The sequence below is a fragment of the Herpailurus yagouaroundi genome, unplaced genomic scaffold (genome assembly GCF_014898765.1).
Source record: "Herpailurus yagouaroundi ecotype Mexico unplaced genomic scaffold, PumYag 182, whole genome shotgun sequence".
Lineage (NCBI taxonomy): Eukaryota > Metazoa > Chordata > Mammalia > Carnivora > Felidae > Herpailurus > Herpailurus yagouaroundi.
Window position 1 is genome coordinate 17,058,207 of NW_024412413.1, and position 17,553 is coordinate 17,075,759.

General features: G+C 43.0%; 1 protein-coding gene across 1 annotated transcript in view; it reads left to right on the forward strand.

Moving 5' to 3' along the window:
• The first annotated feature begins 3,841 nt into the window (after positions 1 to 3,841).
• ALDH1L2 (aldehyde dehydrogenase 1 family member L2) overlaps positions 3,842 to 17,553 on the forward strand; it is a 66,920-nt gene continuing 53,208 nt past the window's right edge. Inside the window, exons 1-2 of the mRNA XM_040491021.1 lie at positions 3,842 to 4,019; positions 15,896 to 16,040. Coding sequence (XP_040346955.1) covers positions 3,843 to 4,019; positions 15,896 to 16,040 — 322 coding nt within the window. The 5' untranslated portion in view covers position 3,842. The remainder of the gene's footprint in view (positions 4,020 to 15,895; positions 16,041 to 17,553) is intronic.

The window sequence follows — 17,553 nt, forward strand, 5'->3', positions numbered from 1 at the left end:
TATATTTTGCCAGTTTCACTATGATATGTTGTGCAGAAGATTGATTCAAGTTACGTCTGAAGGGAGTTCTCTGTGCCTCTTGGATTTCAATGTCTGTTTCCTTCCCCAGATTGGGGAAGTTCTCAGCTATGATTTGTTCAAGTATACCTTCAGCCCCTTTCTCTCTCTTCTTCTTCCAGAATTCCTATGATACAGATATTGTGCCATTTGATTGCATCACTTAGTTCTCTAATTCTCCCTTCTTGATCCTGGATTTTTTTATCTCTCTTTTTCTCAGCTTCCTCTTTTTCCATAATTTTATCTTCTAATTCACCTATTCTCCCCTCTGCCTCTTCAATCCACACTGTGGCTGCCTCCATTTTATTTTACACCTCACTTATAACATTTTTTAATTCATCATGACTATTCTGTAGCTCCTTGATCTCTGCAGTCTCTTTAATAAAAGCTGCTGGGAGAACTGGACAGCAACATGCAGAAGAATGAAACTAGACCTTTCTTACACCATACACAAAAATAAACTCAAAATGGATGAAGGACCTGAATATGAGACAGGAAACCATAAAAACCCTAGAGGAGAAAGCAGGAAAAAACCTCTTTGACATCAGCCGCAGCAATTTCTTACTCTATAAATCTCCAAAGGCAAGGGAATTAAAAGCAAAAATGAACCACTGGGACCTCATCAAGATAAAAAGCTTCTGCACTGCAAAGGAAACAATCAACAAAACTAAAAGGCAACCAACAGAATGGGAAAAGATACTTGCAAATGACATATCAGATAAAGGGCTAGTATCTAAAATCTATAAAGAACTCATGTAACTCCACACCCGAAAAACAAATGATCCAGTGAAGAAATGGGCAAAAGACACGAATAGACGCTTTTCCAAAGAAGACATCCAGATGGCCAACAGACACATGAAAAGATGCCCAACGTCACTCCTCATCAGGGAAATACAAATCAAAACCACACTGAGATACCACCTCAGGTCACTCAGAGTGGCTAAAATGAACAAATCAGGAGACTATAGATGCTGGAGAGGATGTGGAGAAATGGGAACCCTCTTGCACTGTTGGTGGGAATGCAAACTGGTGCAGCCACTATGGAAAACAGTGTGGAGGTTCCTCAAAAAATTAAAAATAGAACTACCCTATGACCTAGGAATCTACCCAAAGGATATAGGAGTGCTGATGCATAGGGATCCTTGTATCCCAATGTTTATAGCAGCACTTTCAACAATAGCCAAACTATGGAAAGAGCCTAAATGTCCATCAACTGATGAATGGATAAAGAAAATGTGTGGGAATGCAAGCCGGTGCAGCCACTCTAGAAAATAGTATGGAGATTCCTCAAAAAGTTAAAAATAGAACTACCCTACAATCCAGCAATTGCACTATTAGGCATATATCCATGGGATACAGGTGTGCTGTTTTGATGGGACACATGCACCCCCATGTTTACAGCAGCACTATCAACAATAGCCAAAGTATGGAAAGGGCCCAAATGTCCGATCCAGCAATTGCACTATTAGGCATTTATCCAAGGGACTCAGGTGTGCTGTTTTGAAGGGACACATGCACCCCCATGTTTATAGCAGCACTATCAACAATAGCCAAAGTATGGAAAGAGCCCAAATGTCCACCAATGGATTAATGGATAAAGAAGATGTGGTATATATATACAATGGAGTATTACTTGGCAATCGAAAAGAATGAAATCTTGCCATTTGCAACTACGTGGATGGAACTGGAGGGCATTGTGCTGAGTGAAATTAGTCAGCCAGAGAAAGACAAAAATCATATGACTTCACTCATATGAGAACTTTAAGAGACAAAACAGATGAACATAAGGGAAGGGAAACAAAAATAATATGAAAACAGGGAGGGGGACAAAACAGAGGAGACTCATAAATATGGATAACAAACTGAGGGTTACTGGAGTGGGTGGGGAAGAGGGTGTGGGCTTAATGGGTAAGGGGCACTAAGGAATCTACTCCTGAAATCACTATTGCACTATATGCTAACTAATTTGGATGTAAATTTTAAAAAATAAAAAATAAAAAATTTTTTAAAAAGATGTGGTTTATATATACAATGAAATACTCCTTGGCAATGAGAAAGAATGAAATCCTGCCATTTGAAGCAGTGTGGATGGAACTGGAGGGTATTATGCTGAGTGAAATAAGCCAGGCAGAGAAAGACAGATACCATATGTTTTCACTCATATGTGCATCTTGAGAAACTTAACAGAAGACCATGAGGGAGGGGAAAGGGAGGGGGAAGTTATGGAGAGGGAGGGAGGCAAACCATAAGAGACTCTTAAGGACTGAGAACAAACTAAGGATAGATGGGGGGATGGGGGAGAGGGGAAAGTGGGTGATGGGCAGGGAGGAGGGCACTTGTTGGGATGAGCACTGGGTGTTGTATGGAAACCAATTTGAAAATAAATATATTTAAAAAAGAAAAGAAAAGAAGCAAGAAGTCACAATGTGCAGTCAGGGAAGTGTGTTGAATTGGAAATGGGTAATTCCCGGAGCAAAACTCTAGATGTTTGCTGCCGTTCTCCTAGCTTTAAAGATGGTTTTTTTCTCTCTCTCCCTCCTTCTTAAACACATTCATTCATCCTCTCTTTTAACAAGTACTTTTTGAACTCTGCTTAGTGCTAGATATTGTAAATCTTGATAAATCAGACGTGGACTCAGCTTGCAAGGAGCTTCCAGTAGAGAAGATGACAGGCACACAAATAGCAGTGACAGACTGAGATGTCAGAAGAGATGCACAGACAAAAATCTTCCCCAGTTCAGAGGAGTTAAAGATTACTTCGGGGGAATAAGAGGGTTAAAGGAGGAAAGAATCAGGAAAAATGCCTCCCAGAGGCAGAATTTGAGCTGTGCCTTTAAGAAAAGAAGGAATTTGGGGCGCCTGGGTGGCGCAGTCGGTTAAGCGTCCGACTTCAGCCAGGTCACGATCTCGCAGTCCATGAGTTCGAGCCCCGCGTCGGGCTCTGGGCTGATGGCTCAGAGCCTGGAGCCTGTTTCCGATTCTGTGTCTCCCTCTCTCTCTGCCCCTCGCCCGTTCATGCTCTGTCTCTCTCTGTCCCAAAAATAAATAAACGTTGAAAAAAAATTTTTAAAAAAGAAAAAAAGAAAATAAGGAATTTGGTCGTGCTGAGATGGTGACAAGTGACAGGTGACAAGCTTTTCTGGGAAGCATTGTCCAGGAAAAAAAGAATCAGCAAGCACCAGAGTTAGGCTAAATTATATATGCAAAGGAGCAGCAAGAAATAAAAATGCCAAATTGCAGATGGCCTTGAATGCCAGGCTAAGGTGTTCCGTTTGAGACAAATGCTTAGCTAAATGAGCATTCCTTCTAGGGAGATGAGGGAAAAGGGTGTGTATCTATCTATGTCTGTCTATCACCTGTTGGGGACCAGCTGTGTGCCAGGCCCTTTGCCAAGTGCTTTATACACAGTCTCTCATTAAATCCTCTCATCAGCTTACGAGATAGGTATCAGGATCCTATATAGCTAGGTGTCCCCACCCCTTATCTTTTCCTATCTTTGCCTTCTCAGGACTGTTGTGGGCCTGACTTGGGGTGTCAGGTTGACCATTAATAAGGCAAATCCCTGTGTACCTCGCAGGGTTTGAGTAACTGGAAGGCGATCTCCCAGCTGGTAAGTACCTGGGCTACAACTGGAAGCCATCCCTCCCTCTGGGCACCAGCGTGGCACCGGGATTGCGGCCCAGCGCCTCCCAGCGGCCGGCGCAGGCCCCGCCCAGTCGCAGGGGATTGGCCACCGAGCCCGGCCAGCTGAGGAGGCGAGGCCGTGCCAGCCGAGGGGGCGGGCCATGGGCTGGTCCCAGGACTGGCGGACCCGGCGAGCAGCTATTGAGGCCCCCGGGCGCTCGGAGGCTGCAGGCCGCTCGGCTAGGCTAAGCCCCAGCCGTCGCGCCGCCGCCCGGGCGCTCCCTTCCATCATGCTGTGGCGAGGAAGCCAGGCGCTCCGGCGCTTCTCCACCGGCCGGGTGAGTCTGGTCCCGGGCGAGCGTCCTGGCTCTCTCTCACCGGAGCTGCTTTCCAGACCCCCGGGCGGGGCGGGCGGGGCGGGAGGGTAGGGAGGGCCGGGCGGCGGGGCTGGGGGTGGGCAGCGATGTTCAGGCTTTGCTAAAAGCCAAGAGCGTTTTTAAAACTAGGAGACTGCCGAGAAGGATCCGGAGAGGGTCTTGAGTATGGCTTGCCAGGCGAGCCATTGTCTTCTCCCGGGAAGGGGCTGAGGATGCGGCTTTTGAACATCTACGGTCTGGCTGGGATTGACAGGGTGGGGACAGTCACTTGGCAAGGGGGACAGGGTCAGCTTCCTTTCCTTTTTTCATTTCAATGATGACATCCCCGGTTATGAGATGGAGCTGAAGTGCAGGACCGAAACCGTTTCTGGAGGACAGTAGTATTCAAGTCAGCCGCGTGGTCCTGGGCGGCCTGGGAGTGGGAAGCCCTGGCATTGAGGATCCATTCAGATTTGGGCCCTCGGAGCTGGTGGCTGCAGGCTCATTTTTCGCGAGTTGCAGGCGGCACGATTGCTATGATTACCAGACGCTGCAGAAGCAGCCACTCTGGAACATTATTGAACTGTAGTTAAGAAACGAGCCGTGGCCCAGCCCCGCGCCTTAGAATTGCATCAGCTCCTCCAGAAATGGAAAGAGAGCAGACACGTTGCATGTGACCCCTGGGAGAGATGCCTCCCTGCATTTAGGCAGACTCTAAACTGTTTAGGGAAGGGAAAAAAAAGCATGTCATGCACATCATCTCTTCTATAGGAAGTGCATGCTTCCTGGTCTGTGAAAGGATTTGCTTTTCAATTCCTCTTTGCCAAAGCCATATGTGCATGTATACAAATCCAGACTTAAGAAACTTGAAGGCGGAGAGAAGTCTTGAATAGCACCAAGAACCGGCAGAACGATGCATACATGGAAAATCTTTTGTCTCCCAGACGACCCCAAATAATGAGGATTTGTCACTTTACCCCATCCAGTCCTAGTTATTGGGGAGTATTCGCCCTTTTAAAGAATAAGAAAAGAGAAACCTGCTCTTGGAGAGCCTTTGCTTGCTCTGAACTCCTCCTTAGCTTTCTCTCGCCACGTGGCACCTGGGGATGTGGATTGGATGGCACCGAGAGCAAGGGCTTGTGCCTGCCTATTTTATTGGCCTCCTCTGTCAACACCTTTCATTGAATTGCCTTTTTTTGGAGTGCAGAAGGGAGTCTCAAAGAACGAAAAGATTGCAATAGTGGGGTTTACATAAGATTTCAGTAATAAAAGTTGAACATCCCAGGTGGCAAATGACATGAACAGAAACATGCATGTGGGGAAGCACCAGGCACGGTCAGGGGTCTGGGGTCTGACTGTACATGTAAAAGAGCAGCGACATTCGTTTGGGAAGAAGACAGGTTCTTCCATGGCCAAAAGGAAGACACGGAATAAGTGAAGTGTTTGGGATATTTTACTCCATAGAAAATGGGGATCCATCCTTTGGACGGTATTCTAGTAAGAATTGTTCAAAATCAAGCATGGCTAGTGGGAGCGTAAAAAGGTGCAGCCACTTGGGAAAACTGGCGACTTTTTATAAAGTTAAACATACACCTATAATATGGCCCAGCAATTGCACTCCTAGGTATTTACCCAAGAGAAGTGAAAACTCATGTTCACACAAATACCTATTTATGAATGTTTGCAAAGGCTTTATTCATTATCACCAAAAACTGGAAACAACTTAAATGTCCTTCATCTGGTGACAGGATAAACAGTGGATAAATCCATCCCTACATGGGAATCCTACTCAGAAAAAGAAAGAGGAAGGAACTCCTGGTGTGTACAAAAGCATGGATGAAACTCAGATGTGGGTGCTGAGTGTCAGAAGACAGACTCAAAGGGCTATGTATTATATGATTCCACTTATGTGACATTCTGGAAAGAGTAGAACTATACAGTGATAGAAAAAAGATCGGTGGTTATTAGGGGCTGGACATGGGGGAAGCATGGACTATAAGAGACTGTCTCTCAAAGGACAGGAAGGAATATTTTGGCCGGGGGTGGGGGGTTGTGATGGAACTATTCTTTTTTAAAAAAATTTTTTTTTAAGTTTATTTTTGCGACAGAGAGAGACAGAGCATGAGCAGGGGAGGGGCAGAGAGAGAGGGAGACACAGAATCGGAAGCAGGCTCCAGGCTCTGAGCTGTCCGCACAGAGCCCGACGCGGGGCTCAAACCCACAGAGTGTGAGATCATGACCTGAGCCGAAGTCGGACGCTTAACTGACTGAGCCACCCAGGCGGATGGAACTATTCTTTATCTGGATTATAGCAGTGATTAGGTGACTGTGTGTCTGTCAAAACTCCCAGAACTATCCACTGAAAAGGGTGTATTTTACTGCAGGTAAAGTATACCTTCATCTTTAAAAGTGAAAAAAATCACACGTTTTTTTGTTTGTTTGTTTGGTGTTAAAGCAGAATGGAAAAAAAAAAAAAAGAATGACAAATTTCTTAGAACCTAGCAAAATCCAATGGGAAAACTAGCATATAACACTTCCTGCTAGAGTCGATTTTTTCCATCCTCGGTCTTAAAGAAGTGGACTCAGAAATATTTAATGATTTTGGCTTAATGATGTGGCTGGATCTTTTTAACCAAGGCCACTATCCACAGCAATAAACCCTTTGTCTATAGTTAGTGTCGTGCACTTCCATTATCTTGCCTGGTTCACTGCTCCTTAATTTCTCCCCATGGGGGGGGATTATTTAGCCTTCATACTATTTGGCACTTTGTAATTTAGCTTCCTCTGCCAGTGTCTGGGATAAGTCTGGCTGGTGGTTCTGGGTTCATAGCCTGGTTCTGGAACTTGAGGTTACTCTATGATCCAATTTAAGAGGTTGGGCCCCTCCCTACTTCTTGGAACCAAGTACTGGTTTATACCCTAATTCTAGCAACCAGGTCCTTGTTTCTGAATTACCTGACCCCCTGCTTTCATGTCAAGTTTGTTTTGAGGACCTTCAAATTCAACTTCAAACCATATTTGGTTGTGTACTGAGCACTTGTTCTAAATCCTGAGGATATAATTATTTAATAAATAATAATAATGATATAATAATAATAGGTAGCATTGACATAGCACTTAGTATGCACCAGACACTGTTATAAATGCTTTACATTTATGCACACTTAATTTGCTTACTATCTCAGTGAGGTAGGTACTATTATTACCCATTTTACAGATAAAGAAACTAAAACTCAGAGAAGTTAAATAACTTTTTTAGAGTCTCACAGCCAGAAAGGATAAAACAATAAACAAGAAATAAACTATCCCTGCTTTCAAAGAGTCCGTAGATTAGTGGAACAAATGATTAAACTTGTGGTTAAAGAATAATAATAGACAATATGCCAAAAAGGAAATACAAATGGATAGTGCAATATTAAAAGGCACACAACCAAACCAGTAATCAAGGGAATGCAAATTAGAACAAGATATAAGATTTCACTCATCACATTGGCAAAAATCATAGAAGTTGACAATATTGTGTGTTGGCAGGGGTGAGAAAATAGTTCCTCAAATATTCTAGAAGCCAATTTGATGGTATCCATTAACATTTAAGTTTTAAAAATGATCCTACAATTTCATTTGTAGATATCTGAGAAAAGCACTCCTGCATGGGCACAGGAAGCATGTACCAGGATACCCATTGCCATGGTATTTGTAATAATGACAGACTGGAAGCCAAGCTGTTCCTCAGTAGGGAAATGAACAAATAAACTGAGACATAGCTACGCTCTGAAATGCTGTGCACCAATTTTAAAGAATCAATTATAGGTACTAACAAAGTTATGGGACATTACACATAATATGACTCAATTTGTGTTATTTTTAAAACACAAAATAACATTTTATGTATACACTTCGATATATGTAAATGTCCAGAAAAGGTCTGTAGGATGCACAGCAAACCATGAAATGTTTTTTTCTGGGGTGGAGGGGAGAGGGAAGTGGGATTGGGAGACTCCAGTCTTATCTGTGATTGTTTCATTTAAAACAAATTTTTTTTTACATTTATTTTTGAGAGACAGAGTGAGAGACAAAGCACAAGCAGGGGAGAGGCACAGAGAGGGAGACACAGAATCCAAAGCCTCCTCCAGGCTCCAAGCTGTCAGCACAGAGCCCGACGTGGGGCTTGAACTCATGAACCGTGAGATCGTGACCTGAGCTGAAGTTGGATGCTTAACCGACTGAGCCACCCAGGTGCCCCCCCAAATTTTTTAATGTGTACTTACTTTTGAGAGAGAGCAAGCACATGCGAGTAGGGGAGGAGCAGAGAGAGAGAGGGAGGGGGACAGAAAATCCGAAGTGGGATATGTGCTGGCAGCAGGGAGCCCAATGCAGGGCTCGAACTCAAGAACTGTGAGATCTTGACCTGAGCCGAAGTCGGACGCTTAACCGACTGAGCCACCCAGGCGCCCCTGTGATTGTTGCATTTTTAACAAGGAGATTGTGTGTATATGTTAGATATGTAATTAAACATTAATTTTAAAAATTCTATGCAATGAGAATATTACAGATAAATGCAATGCACTGAAGTCCTCCCCTTCTAGCAGGGACTGGAGTCCATCCCTGGATCTAGTCCTTTGGACTCTTTCCCTACTTTTACCCAATCTTTGACATGGTCTTTGGTCACCAGCCGCACCCAATCTTTAGGCGCAAGGCATCCCCAGCTGGCCTCACATGCTAACAGACCCTGTGTTGACATCTCTGTTTTAAAAACCTCTTACCAGGGTACCTGGGTGCCTCACTCAGTTGAGCGTCCAACTCTTGATTTCAGCTCAGGTCATGATCTCATGGTTCGTCAGTTCGAGCCCCGAGCCAGGCTCTATGCTGACAGTGTGGAGCCTGCTTGGGATTCTCTCTCTGCCCCTCCCTTGCTTATATACACACTCTCTTTGTGTGCAACTAACAAAGTTATGGAACTTTCTCTTTCTCAAAATAAATAAATAAACATTTAATAAAAATAAAAATCTTTTATCCTTTTTATGATAAAAAAAAATGTTGGCCAAGGGGTGCCTAGGTGGCTTAGTGGGTTAAGCATCTGACTTCTGCTCAGGTCATGATCTGACAGTTAGTGAGTTCGAGCCCCGCCTCGGGCTCTGTGCTGACAGCTTGGAGCCTGGAGCCTGCTTCGGATTCTGTGTCTTCCTCTCTCTCTGCCCCTCCCCCACTCATGCTCTGTCTCTGTCTCTCAAAAGTGAATAAATGTTTAAAAAAATTAGAAAAAAAAATGGCCAGATATCCAAGAAAGTCCTCATTAATACGTACTTTATATGATTACACAATGGGGAAAAAATCAAGTTGCACAAGTTTGTCATTTATGGTGGTGTCTTGAATCTTGTTTGAATCTTACACAGATTTACATCTATGCAATGTGGAACTTGTTGCTTCTGATGATTAGTATGAGGGTTTGTTACAATCAGTACCATGGGCTTTTACGCTATTCCAAGCTACCTCCTGTGAATGTATTGATGGTGGCTTATTAAGTCAGCTTTTATTTTCACTGTGTATCTGCTCAACTCTCAAACTCAAGAGGGGTGCCCACCCGAAGTTAATGCATGCCTCGCCTGAATGTGTGTTAATAGAGAATATAGCATCACTCTTGTGCTTAAAATCATTCATTCGGTGGATCTCACTGTCTTCACAATAAGGTCCAAATTATTTGCTGTAGACAAGGCTCTCCCTAATAGGTCTTCTGACTCTCCCTAGAGAGTCACTTGTCATCACTCCCCAACTTCCAGTATTGGACCCACTCTGCCCACTCCTTCACTTCTTTGTAAACGCCACCCCCCTCTGCCTGAAACTTCCCAAGGACTTCTGATAATCCCCGCCCTTCTCTTGGCCAACTCTTAGGATGAGCGCTCTAAGATTCAGTCAAGGAATTCTTGGAAAGTCTTCCCCTTTCCACACCCACACTGTGCTTTCCTGTCCAGCTCTATGATGCTGATATGTCTTTACTGCTTCCCTGCTAACTGGCAAACTCCTGAGGGCAGAGACCAGTCTTCTTTGTGCTTTTACTGTAGGGATCCCCCCCCCAAAAAAAACGCCCATGGAAGCTAAACAGGCGAGCAAATGAAGGATTTGAGCCTGAGGGAGCGAAAGGCCATATCCAACCAGAGGAACGGGGGCAGCCACTGCTCAGCTCTAGCTGACTTGCTACATCGAAGTGTAGACCATGGTTGACGAACCTCCTGAGTTCTAAAAAGAAGTCAGAAATTCAGCCTGCTAATGTGAAAGCTCCTAAAAATCTTATCACAATTCTTTTACAAATGCTCTGTGGGCCGAATAAAATACTCTTGTGGGACAACTGACTTGCGGTGCCTACCAGGCCCTGGGCACGGAGCATGGTAAATGCTCAGAACATGTTCGTTGAGCACGTCTTGCACACTGTCAGGCATGATTTGGGGCACCATGTGCCGCATGTTCCACAAGGTGCTAGCCATCTGGATGTCTCTGAAAAATTGACTTGGTCTTATTCTTCGGTAAAACTGTCAGTTCTCACAATTCCTGACGTGGAGAGCTTTGGCCTTGTTTTACACCCCTCTCAAATGGTTCAGTAACGGTATCGTCTGCTTCGCAAAAGCGTTTCGGATCAGGGCTGACTTGTAGTGCTGTGCCATTAGGCTTTCTATAGAGGATTGTGTTTTGGTTTTTGGTTTTAATCCTTGGAGCATAATCAGAATTCTCATTAATTTGCTTCCTGAAGGAGTCCACCAGGATGTGGATAGCCTGGGAATGCAACATTGAATAGTTTAAATAGCAGAAGCTCTGGGGGTGCCTGGCTGGCTCGGTCAGTAGAGCATGTGACTCTTGATCTCAGGGTTTTGAGTTCAAGCCCCATGTTGGGTGTAGAGATTACTTAAAAATAAAATCTTAAAAAAAAAAAAAAAAAAAAGAAGGCAAAAGTTCTGTTCTCTGCCAAAGGCTCTTCTAGGCAGAATGCCATCATTAGAGAAACCCAAGATAGTGGCACTTACCGCCAAGATTTATAAATGCTGTGGGTGGTTTTATGCCTCCCTGTCTTTCTCACCAATATAACAGGCACTTATAGTGCCTCAAAGAATGTTCTCTGGTCACCAGATCCAGCCTACAAATGAATGGTGCTTTCTCCCCTGTCAGGACCACCATGGTATTTCCTTAGAAAGTCTTATGGAACTATTTCCCACAATTAACCTGTCAAACTGTTACCATATTTTTCTTTTAAAAAAAGGGGGGTTGGGGAGGGAGGACAGGAGTGCCTGGGTGGCTCAGTTGGTTGAGCATCTGACTCTTGATTTCAGCTCAGGCCGTGATCCCAGGGTCATGGGATCGAAACCCCCGTCGGGCTCTGTGCTGAGTGTGGATACTGCTTAGGATTCTCTCTCTCTCCCTCTCTCTCTCCCTCTCTCTCTCCCTCTCTCTCTCCCTCTCTCTCTCCCTCTCTCTCCCTCTCTCTCTCCCTCTCTCTCTCTCCCTCTCTCTCTCCCTCTCTCTCTCCCCCTCTGCCCTTCATCCCTGCTCTCAGGCTCTCTCTCAAATAAAAAATAAAATAATATAAAATATTTTAAAATGGGGGGCAGACCTTCAGTATAGGAAAACAATAGAAGCTTATCTGCTGAAGTGTGATAGATCTGAGTTTTGCTTCTGCCCGTGGTTAGCCCCGTCTGCAGGCAGTTTATTTGACTTCCCTAAGTCCTGTGTGTTCTCATTTGTAAAATGGGTTACTGTGAGGTCTAAAGGCATAAGTAGTTGATAAAATGTTTTAAATTGATTAACAGGGCTCAACGTGGTGTTGGGCTCATGGTACATTTCCAGTAGGAAAGTTCCATCATCAACATTTTTTATTTACCTAAGTATTACTTGTGGCATAACAATAATAATAATAATAATAATAATAATAATAATTAACATTTGTTGAGCATCCACTATTGCCACACTGCACTATGCATTAGGTGATAAATTAGATGATAAACTACTGCATTAGATGATAAATCCTTTTAACAACCTTATGAAATAGGTACTATTATTTTTTTATTTTTAAAGAGTTAAAAAAAAATTTTTTTTAATGTTTACTTATTTTTGACAGAGCGCGCGCATGAGTGGGGGAGGGGCAGAGAGAGGGAGACAAAATCTGAAGACAAAATCTGGATCATGACCTGAGCTGAGATCAAGGGTCGATGCTTAACTGACTGGGCCACCCAGGTGCCACTGGATACTATTATTATTCAGATTTTAATTGATGAGACCCAGCTCAAAATCCTATGGCCTGTGTTATGGAAAAACAAAGGAAACTAATAACCAGAGTTAGAAGCTGAGAGCTGCCACTTAGTAGCTGTTTGACTCCAGGCTATATCTTAACTTCCAGGTGTTTTAATATCTTCATCTATAAAGTGGTTTAGGGATGCCTGTCTCCAGGAGTCATCGAGCGATCAAAATGAGGTAATATATGTGAAATACCTGGCACTTACAAGGGTCTCGTTAAAATGTTGACTAAGGGGCGCCTGGGTGGTTCACTCAGGTCATGATCTCACAGGTTCATGAGTTTCAGCCCCACATCGGGCTCTGTGCGGACAGCTCGGAGCCTGGAGCCTGCTTCGGATTCTGTGTCCCACCCCGCCCTCTGCTCCTCCCCTGCTCACGCTCTGTCTCTGTCTTTCTCTCAAAAATGAATAAATGTTAAAAAAAAAAAAAAAGTTTGCTATTATTTCCACCCCTTCTTCCTGATCCAAGCTTCCCAGGGCAGAACCTTTTTGCAAAGCAGGTAGGCACACGCTCTCCATACAGCACAGATTCTCTGACTTTAGTGTGCCTCTCAGCCGATGGGGAGCTTGTTAAAATGCAGCTTCCTAGTGCCCCGCATCTGACTCAGGAGATCTGGAGTGGGGCCCAGGAACCCACACTTTTAGCACATCCTCCCCACTGATTCTAACACAGCCATCACAGCATACGTCAGTCCTCAGATCACACTTGGAGAAATAAGAATACCCCAGTCTGGTGTTTGGAAATTATGCCAACTCATTATAAACGCACTTACCATCCTAAAATCCGAACATGTCTCAGTGTTGGAAACTCACTTTTGTAGCTTCAGCTTTAGCATGAAGCTCAGAAACTGTTTCAGTGAATGTAGCATTTCTAGAGATACTGACTTTCTTTAAATGCTGTCTTTCTAGGGGAGCGTGGAATCTGGAATTGAACTCCAAATACCCAGGTGACAGCTGAGCACAGCGTTACATTTGAACCATCTCAGCCTCTTAGCTCTTTTGTGTGCCAAGGGTAGTATTTTAGAAGGCTTATTTGGTGTTGGTAGCGGTGTGAGGCAAAGCCGGATTTTTAAGATATGCCATTATGTCTGTTCTAGTTCAAGCCACAGCATAAATGATAGGATTTGGAGATGGAATGCTTACAGAACATTTTGATTTTTCTGATAAGAGTAAATGAAATAATCACGTATTATCTGTAGGCAAACTATGCTGTTGTTGCAGAGTTAATCTGTTTGCTTGAAAATATTTGTTAGATGTTGAAGCTGTAGGCTCTTTGGGGATAGAATCTTTGGCTGGCCCTGGAAAAGATTTTTTTCAAGTAAAACCTTCATTGTTTTCATTATCAGCTCAATTACAGGGAACATGTGAACCCATATGCTTTTAAGTTCATGCCTAAAAAGGGAAGCTGTCTATGCCCTCAGTAAATTGGGAAATAAGGGAAAATTGTTTCCTCATAATCAAATTTTCACAGTGAGGCTTGACTAATTTAGAATGACTTTCTAGTACATTAAAGAATCCCATTTAGAGTGAAAGGGAAAAATATCTAAATCCAAGTCCTGTGGAGCTGTGTTCTTTTTTTTTTTTTTAACGTTTATTTATTTTTGAGGGAGACAGAGACAGAGTGTGAGTGGGGAAAGGGCAGAGAGAGAGGGAGACACAGAATCTGAAGCAGGCTCCAGGTTCTGAGCTGTCAGCACAGAGCCTGATGCAGGGCTTGAGCTCGCAAGCAGTGAGATCATGACCTGAGCTGAAGTTGAGCGCTTAACCGACTGAGCCACCCAGGTGCCCCATTGTTACCTTAGCTTTGCAAAAGATTCCATTTGGAGAGAATTTACAGGAGGTATAATTGCTTAAAGAGAATTCTTTAAAACTACAACTCCTTAGCACTATTCTTATTTAAATGGTGTCTGTATTTCTTGATAATCAATATACTTTTGTACATCAGTGTTAATCTTCTAAAAGGAAGAGAAAAGAGATGAGTGGTGGGAGCTCATTTTTATTATTTTTAAGTGCATACTTAGGCTTTGAAGTCAGACAGACCTGGATTCAAGTCTCACCTCTCCTCCTTTTTGCCAACATGACCTTGAGGATATAATTGACATTTCTGAGCTGTGGTTTCTTCATTCATAAAATAGTGTAAAATGGGAGATAATCAAACATGATAGTTGCAATGATTAAATGAAATGAAATGATGTGCAGGTCTTAATTCTTTACCTGAAACCTGAAGGACATGGGCACCTGGGTGGCTCAGTTGGTTGAGCGTCCTACTTTGGCTCAGGTCATGATTCACTGGTTCATGGGTTCAAGCCCTGTGTTGGGCATTGTGCTGACAACTCAGTACCTGGAGCCTGCTTCAGATTCTGTGTCTCTCTCTGTCTCTCCTCCACTCACATTCTCTTTCTGTCTCTCAAGATAAATAAATTAACATCAAAAAAATTTTTTAAACCCGAGGAACAGAATATATTTAGAGATTCGGAATTACATTTTAGAAAGTCAATGTGGTACATAGATAGTACATTACATATCATCCACAGCAGGGTCTGGGACAGTATCTGTAACCAAACACGTTGATTTTTCTGCAGCAAAACATACAAATGTTCATACAGTCCTTACGAATACTGTAATTAAGATTATAAATAGCAGTATGTCAGCCCAGGTCAAGTTTGAAACCAAATGAATGTGCACAAACTTACATGAAAGCTGTAAGGACTAAAAAGAATGTTCCATTGGAGCAATCCAGGTTTTGAGGCCTAAGGAATTTGGGCCACTTGCCAAAGATTTTGGAATTTTGGACTATATAAAGAAACATGCAACTGTATCTAGGATGTAGCAAAACCTCTAAGACATGATTGAAGCTTTTACCGCAACAGTCCTTTGTGTCAGATACTGCATTGAGCTTCTTACATGTTAATATTAAGTCATCTGCTTCAATCAAACTTGTGTGAGGTTGGTGTTATTATTCCCATTTTACAGGTGAGGAAAAAAGGCAACAGAAGTTCGTCGCTTGCTTAAGGACACACGACTAAACAGGAGTGGCACTTGATTTTGATTTCGGGTAGTCTAGCACTGGGGTCTGCCTGTGACCCCCGTGTCATACCGCGTGTTAGCTCTTGGCCTCTTCTGGAAGTTAAGAGATGAGTCCGGCTCTTCTTTCTATATTGCAGGGTCACAAAAGCCATTGTCCTATTGAAGCAGATCTTGCTCAGAATTAAACTCCTTTTAACTATGAAACTTACCCTTACTTGTTAACATCCGGCTTCATTTCACCGAGGAGTTGGAATGGCTTGTAAAATATATGCAATCCCAATGATTATGATGAATAATCAGGGGGATTAGAGCAAAGGGGAAGAAAGGAATACGTCGGCGTGACATTATTTTCACTGCTGTTTATGTGTAAAACAGTTTATGTGTTTTCACTACTGTTTATGTGTAGCCTAGGTTCAGCGTGTGTCAATAAAAATTTTATTTTGTAGATCTCTGTGTTGTTTCCTCAAGTCATTTTGCATGATTGGAAAAAGAGTGTTGGTGACCCATATGTCTTCTAACCATGCCGACGTCTGTCATCATTGAATTGCTTCACAGGCCTATTTCAAAAACAAGCTGAAGCTGGCACTTATTGGTCAGAGCCTTTTCGGACAGGAAGTGTACAGTCACCTCCGCAAAGAGGGCCACCGAGTTGTGGGTGTGTTCACGGTTCCAGACAAGGATGGCAAAACTGACCCGCTGGGTGAGTGTATCTTGGAACAGCTGAATCAAGGACTCTGCACTGACCCAGCTGGCTCAGGCCCCAGCTCAGACCCCTTATGCCTTGTTGGCATTTCTAAAGCTCTGTTTCTTTGCCACAGCTCCCAAAGACCCAGACTACCTGCCTCCCCCCTGGATTCTGCTACACACACTCTGCCTCTTGAAAGCCTTCTCAAGCTAAGTCTATTTGCAGACTCAAAAATGCTCCTTTGTCTGTGGGCCCCAAGACAAAGATACAGGCCCCCACTGTGTTAAGAATTTCTCCACTTACCTCCAAGGTCCCTCAGAGGAATTTTCAGGTTTATGTTTTTTCTGAACTACACTTGTGACTTTCCAAAGGTGTTATGAAGCATCTAGAATAATGTCTGATTCAGAGGTGCCAATGGAATTGAAGAGAGGACCGCATCCAATGATAGAAATTGATGTGGGGTCATAAAGAATATATTTATGAATCGCTTCTCGGCCTTTTGGCTAAGATCAAGTGAAGAATATATTTATGTCAGAACAATGATAGCTTGGCTGCTTGGCTGTTAAGGTAAGGTAAAGAAGATAGCCATTCTCAAAGCAAACGTACAATGAGATTCTGATTTACAAGTATGCAGTTGACCCTGAACAACACAGGGGTTTGAGGTGCTGACCCCCTACCTAGTCAAAACTCCACATATTGCTTTTGACTCCCCCAAAACTTAACAAAAAATAGCCTACTGTTGACTAGAAGGAAGTCTTAACTGTTAACATAAGCAGTTTATTACCACATATTTTGTATGTTATATGTATCGTATACTGTAGTCTTATGATAAAGTAAGCTAGAGAAAAGAAAATGTTATTTAAAAAATCATAAGGAAGAGAAAATACATTGACAGTACTATATTTATTTAAAAAATTCACATATAAGTGGACCCACACGGTTCAAACCCGATTGTTCAAGAGTCACCTATAGTTATGTTGAGGACGGGTGCAAGACGCGGAGATAGAAATGGTCTACAAATTGTACAGATAGGGCATAAGAATGAGCGACTAGCTATCCTGGCTTATAAATCAGATCTTCAGAAATCACTGGAACAATGTGACATATTGGCTGATAAACACTGATCAGTGATAACCCTAAAATTGTAGCCTTTTTTCTTGGAAGAAATAGTTCTGGGGCTTATCCTATCTTGTTCTACTTTTAAAAATATTATATTTTAACTTTTTTTTTCAAGAGTCATGCTAAAAAAAAGTTGGGTCAAAGAGCACATATGCATATATGAATTTAATCACTTGATTTAGAAATTATCCTTGGGGGGGGGCACCTGGGTGGCTCATTCAGTTGAGTGTCCATCTGACCCTTGGTTTCAGCTCAGGTCATGATCCCAGGGTCATGGAATAGAGCCCTATGTTGGGCTCTATGCTGAGTGTGGAGCCTGCTTAAGATTCTCTCCCTCTTTCCCCAAAAGGAAAGAAAGAAAGAAAGAAAGAAAGAAAGAAAGAAAGAAAGAAAGAAAGAAAGAAAGAAA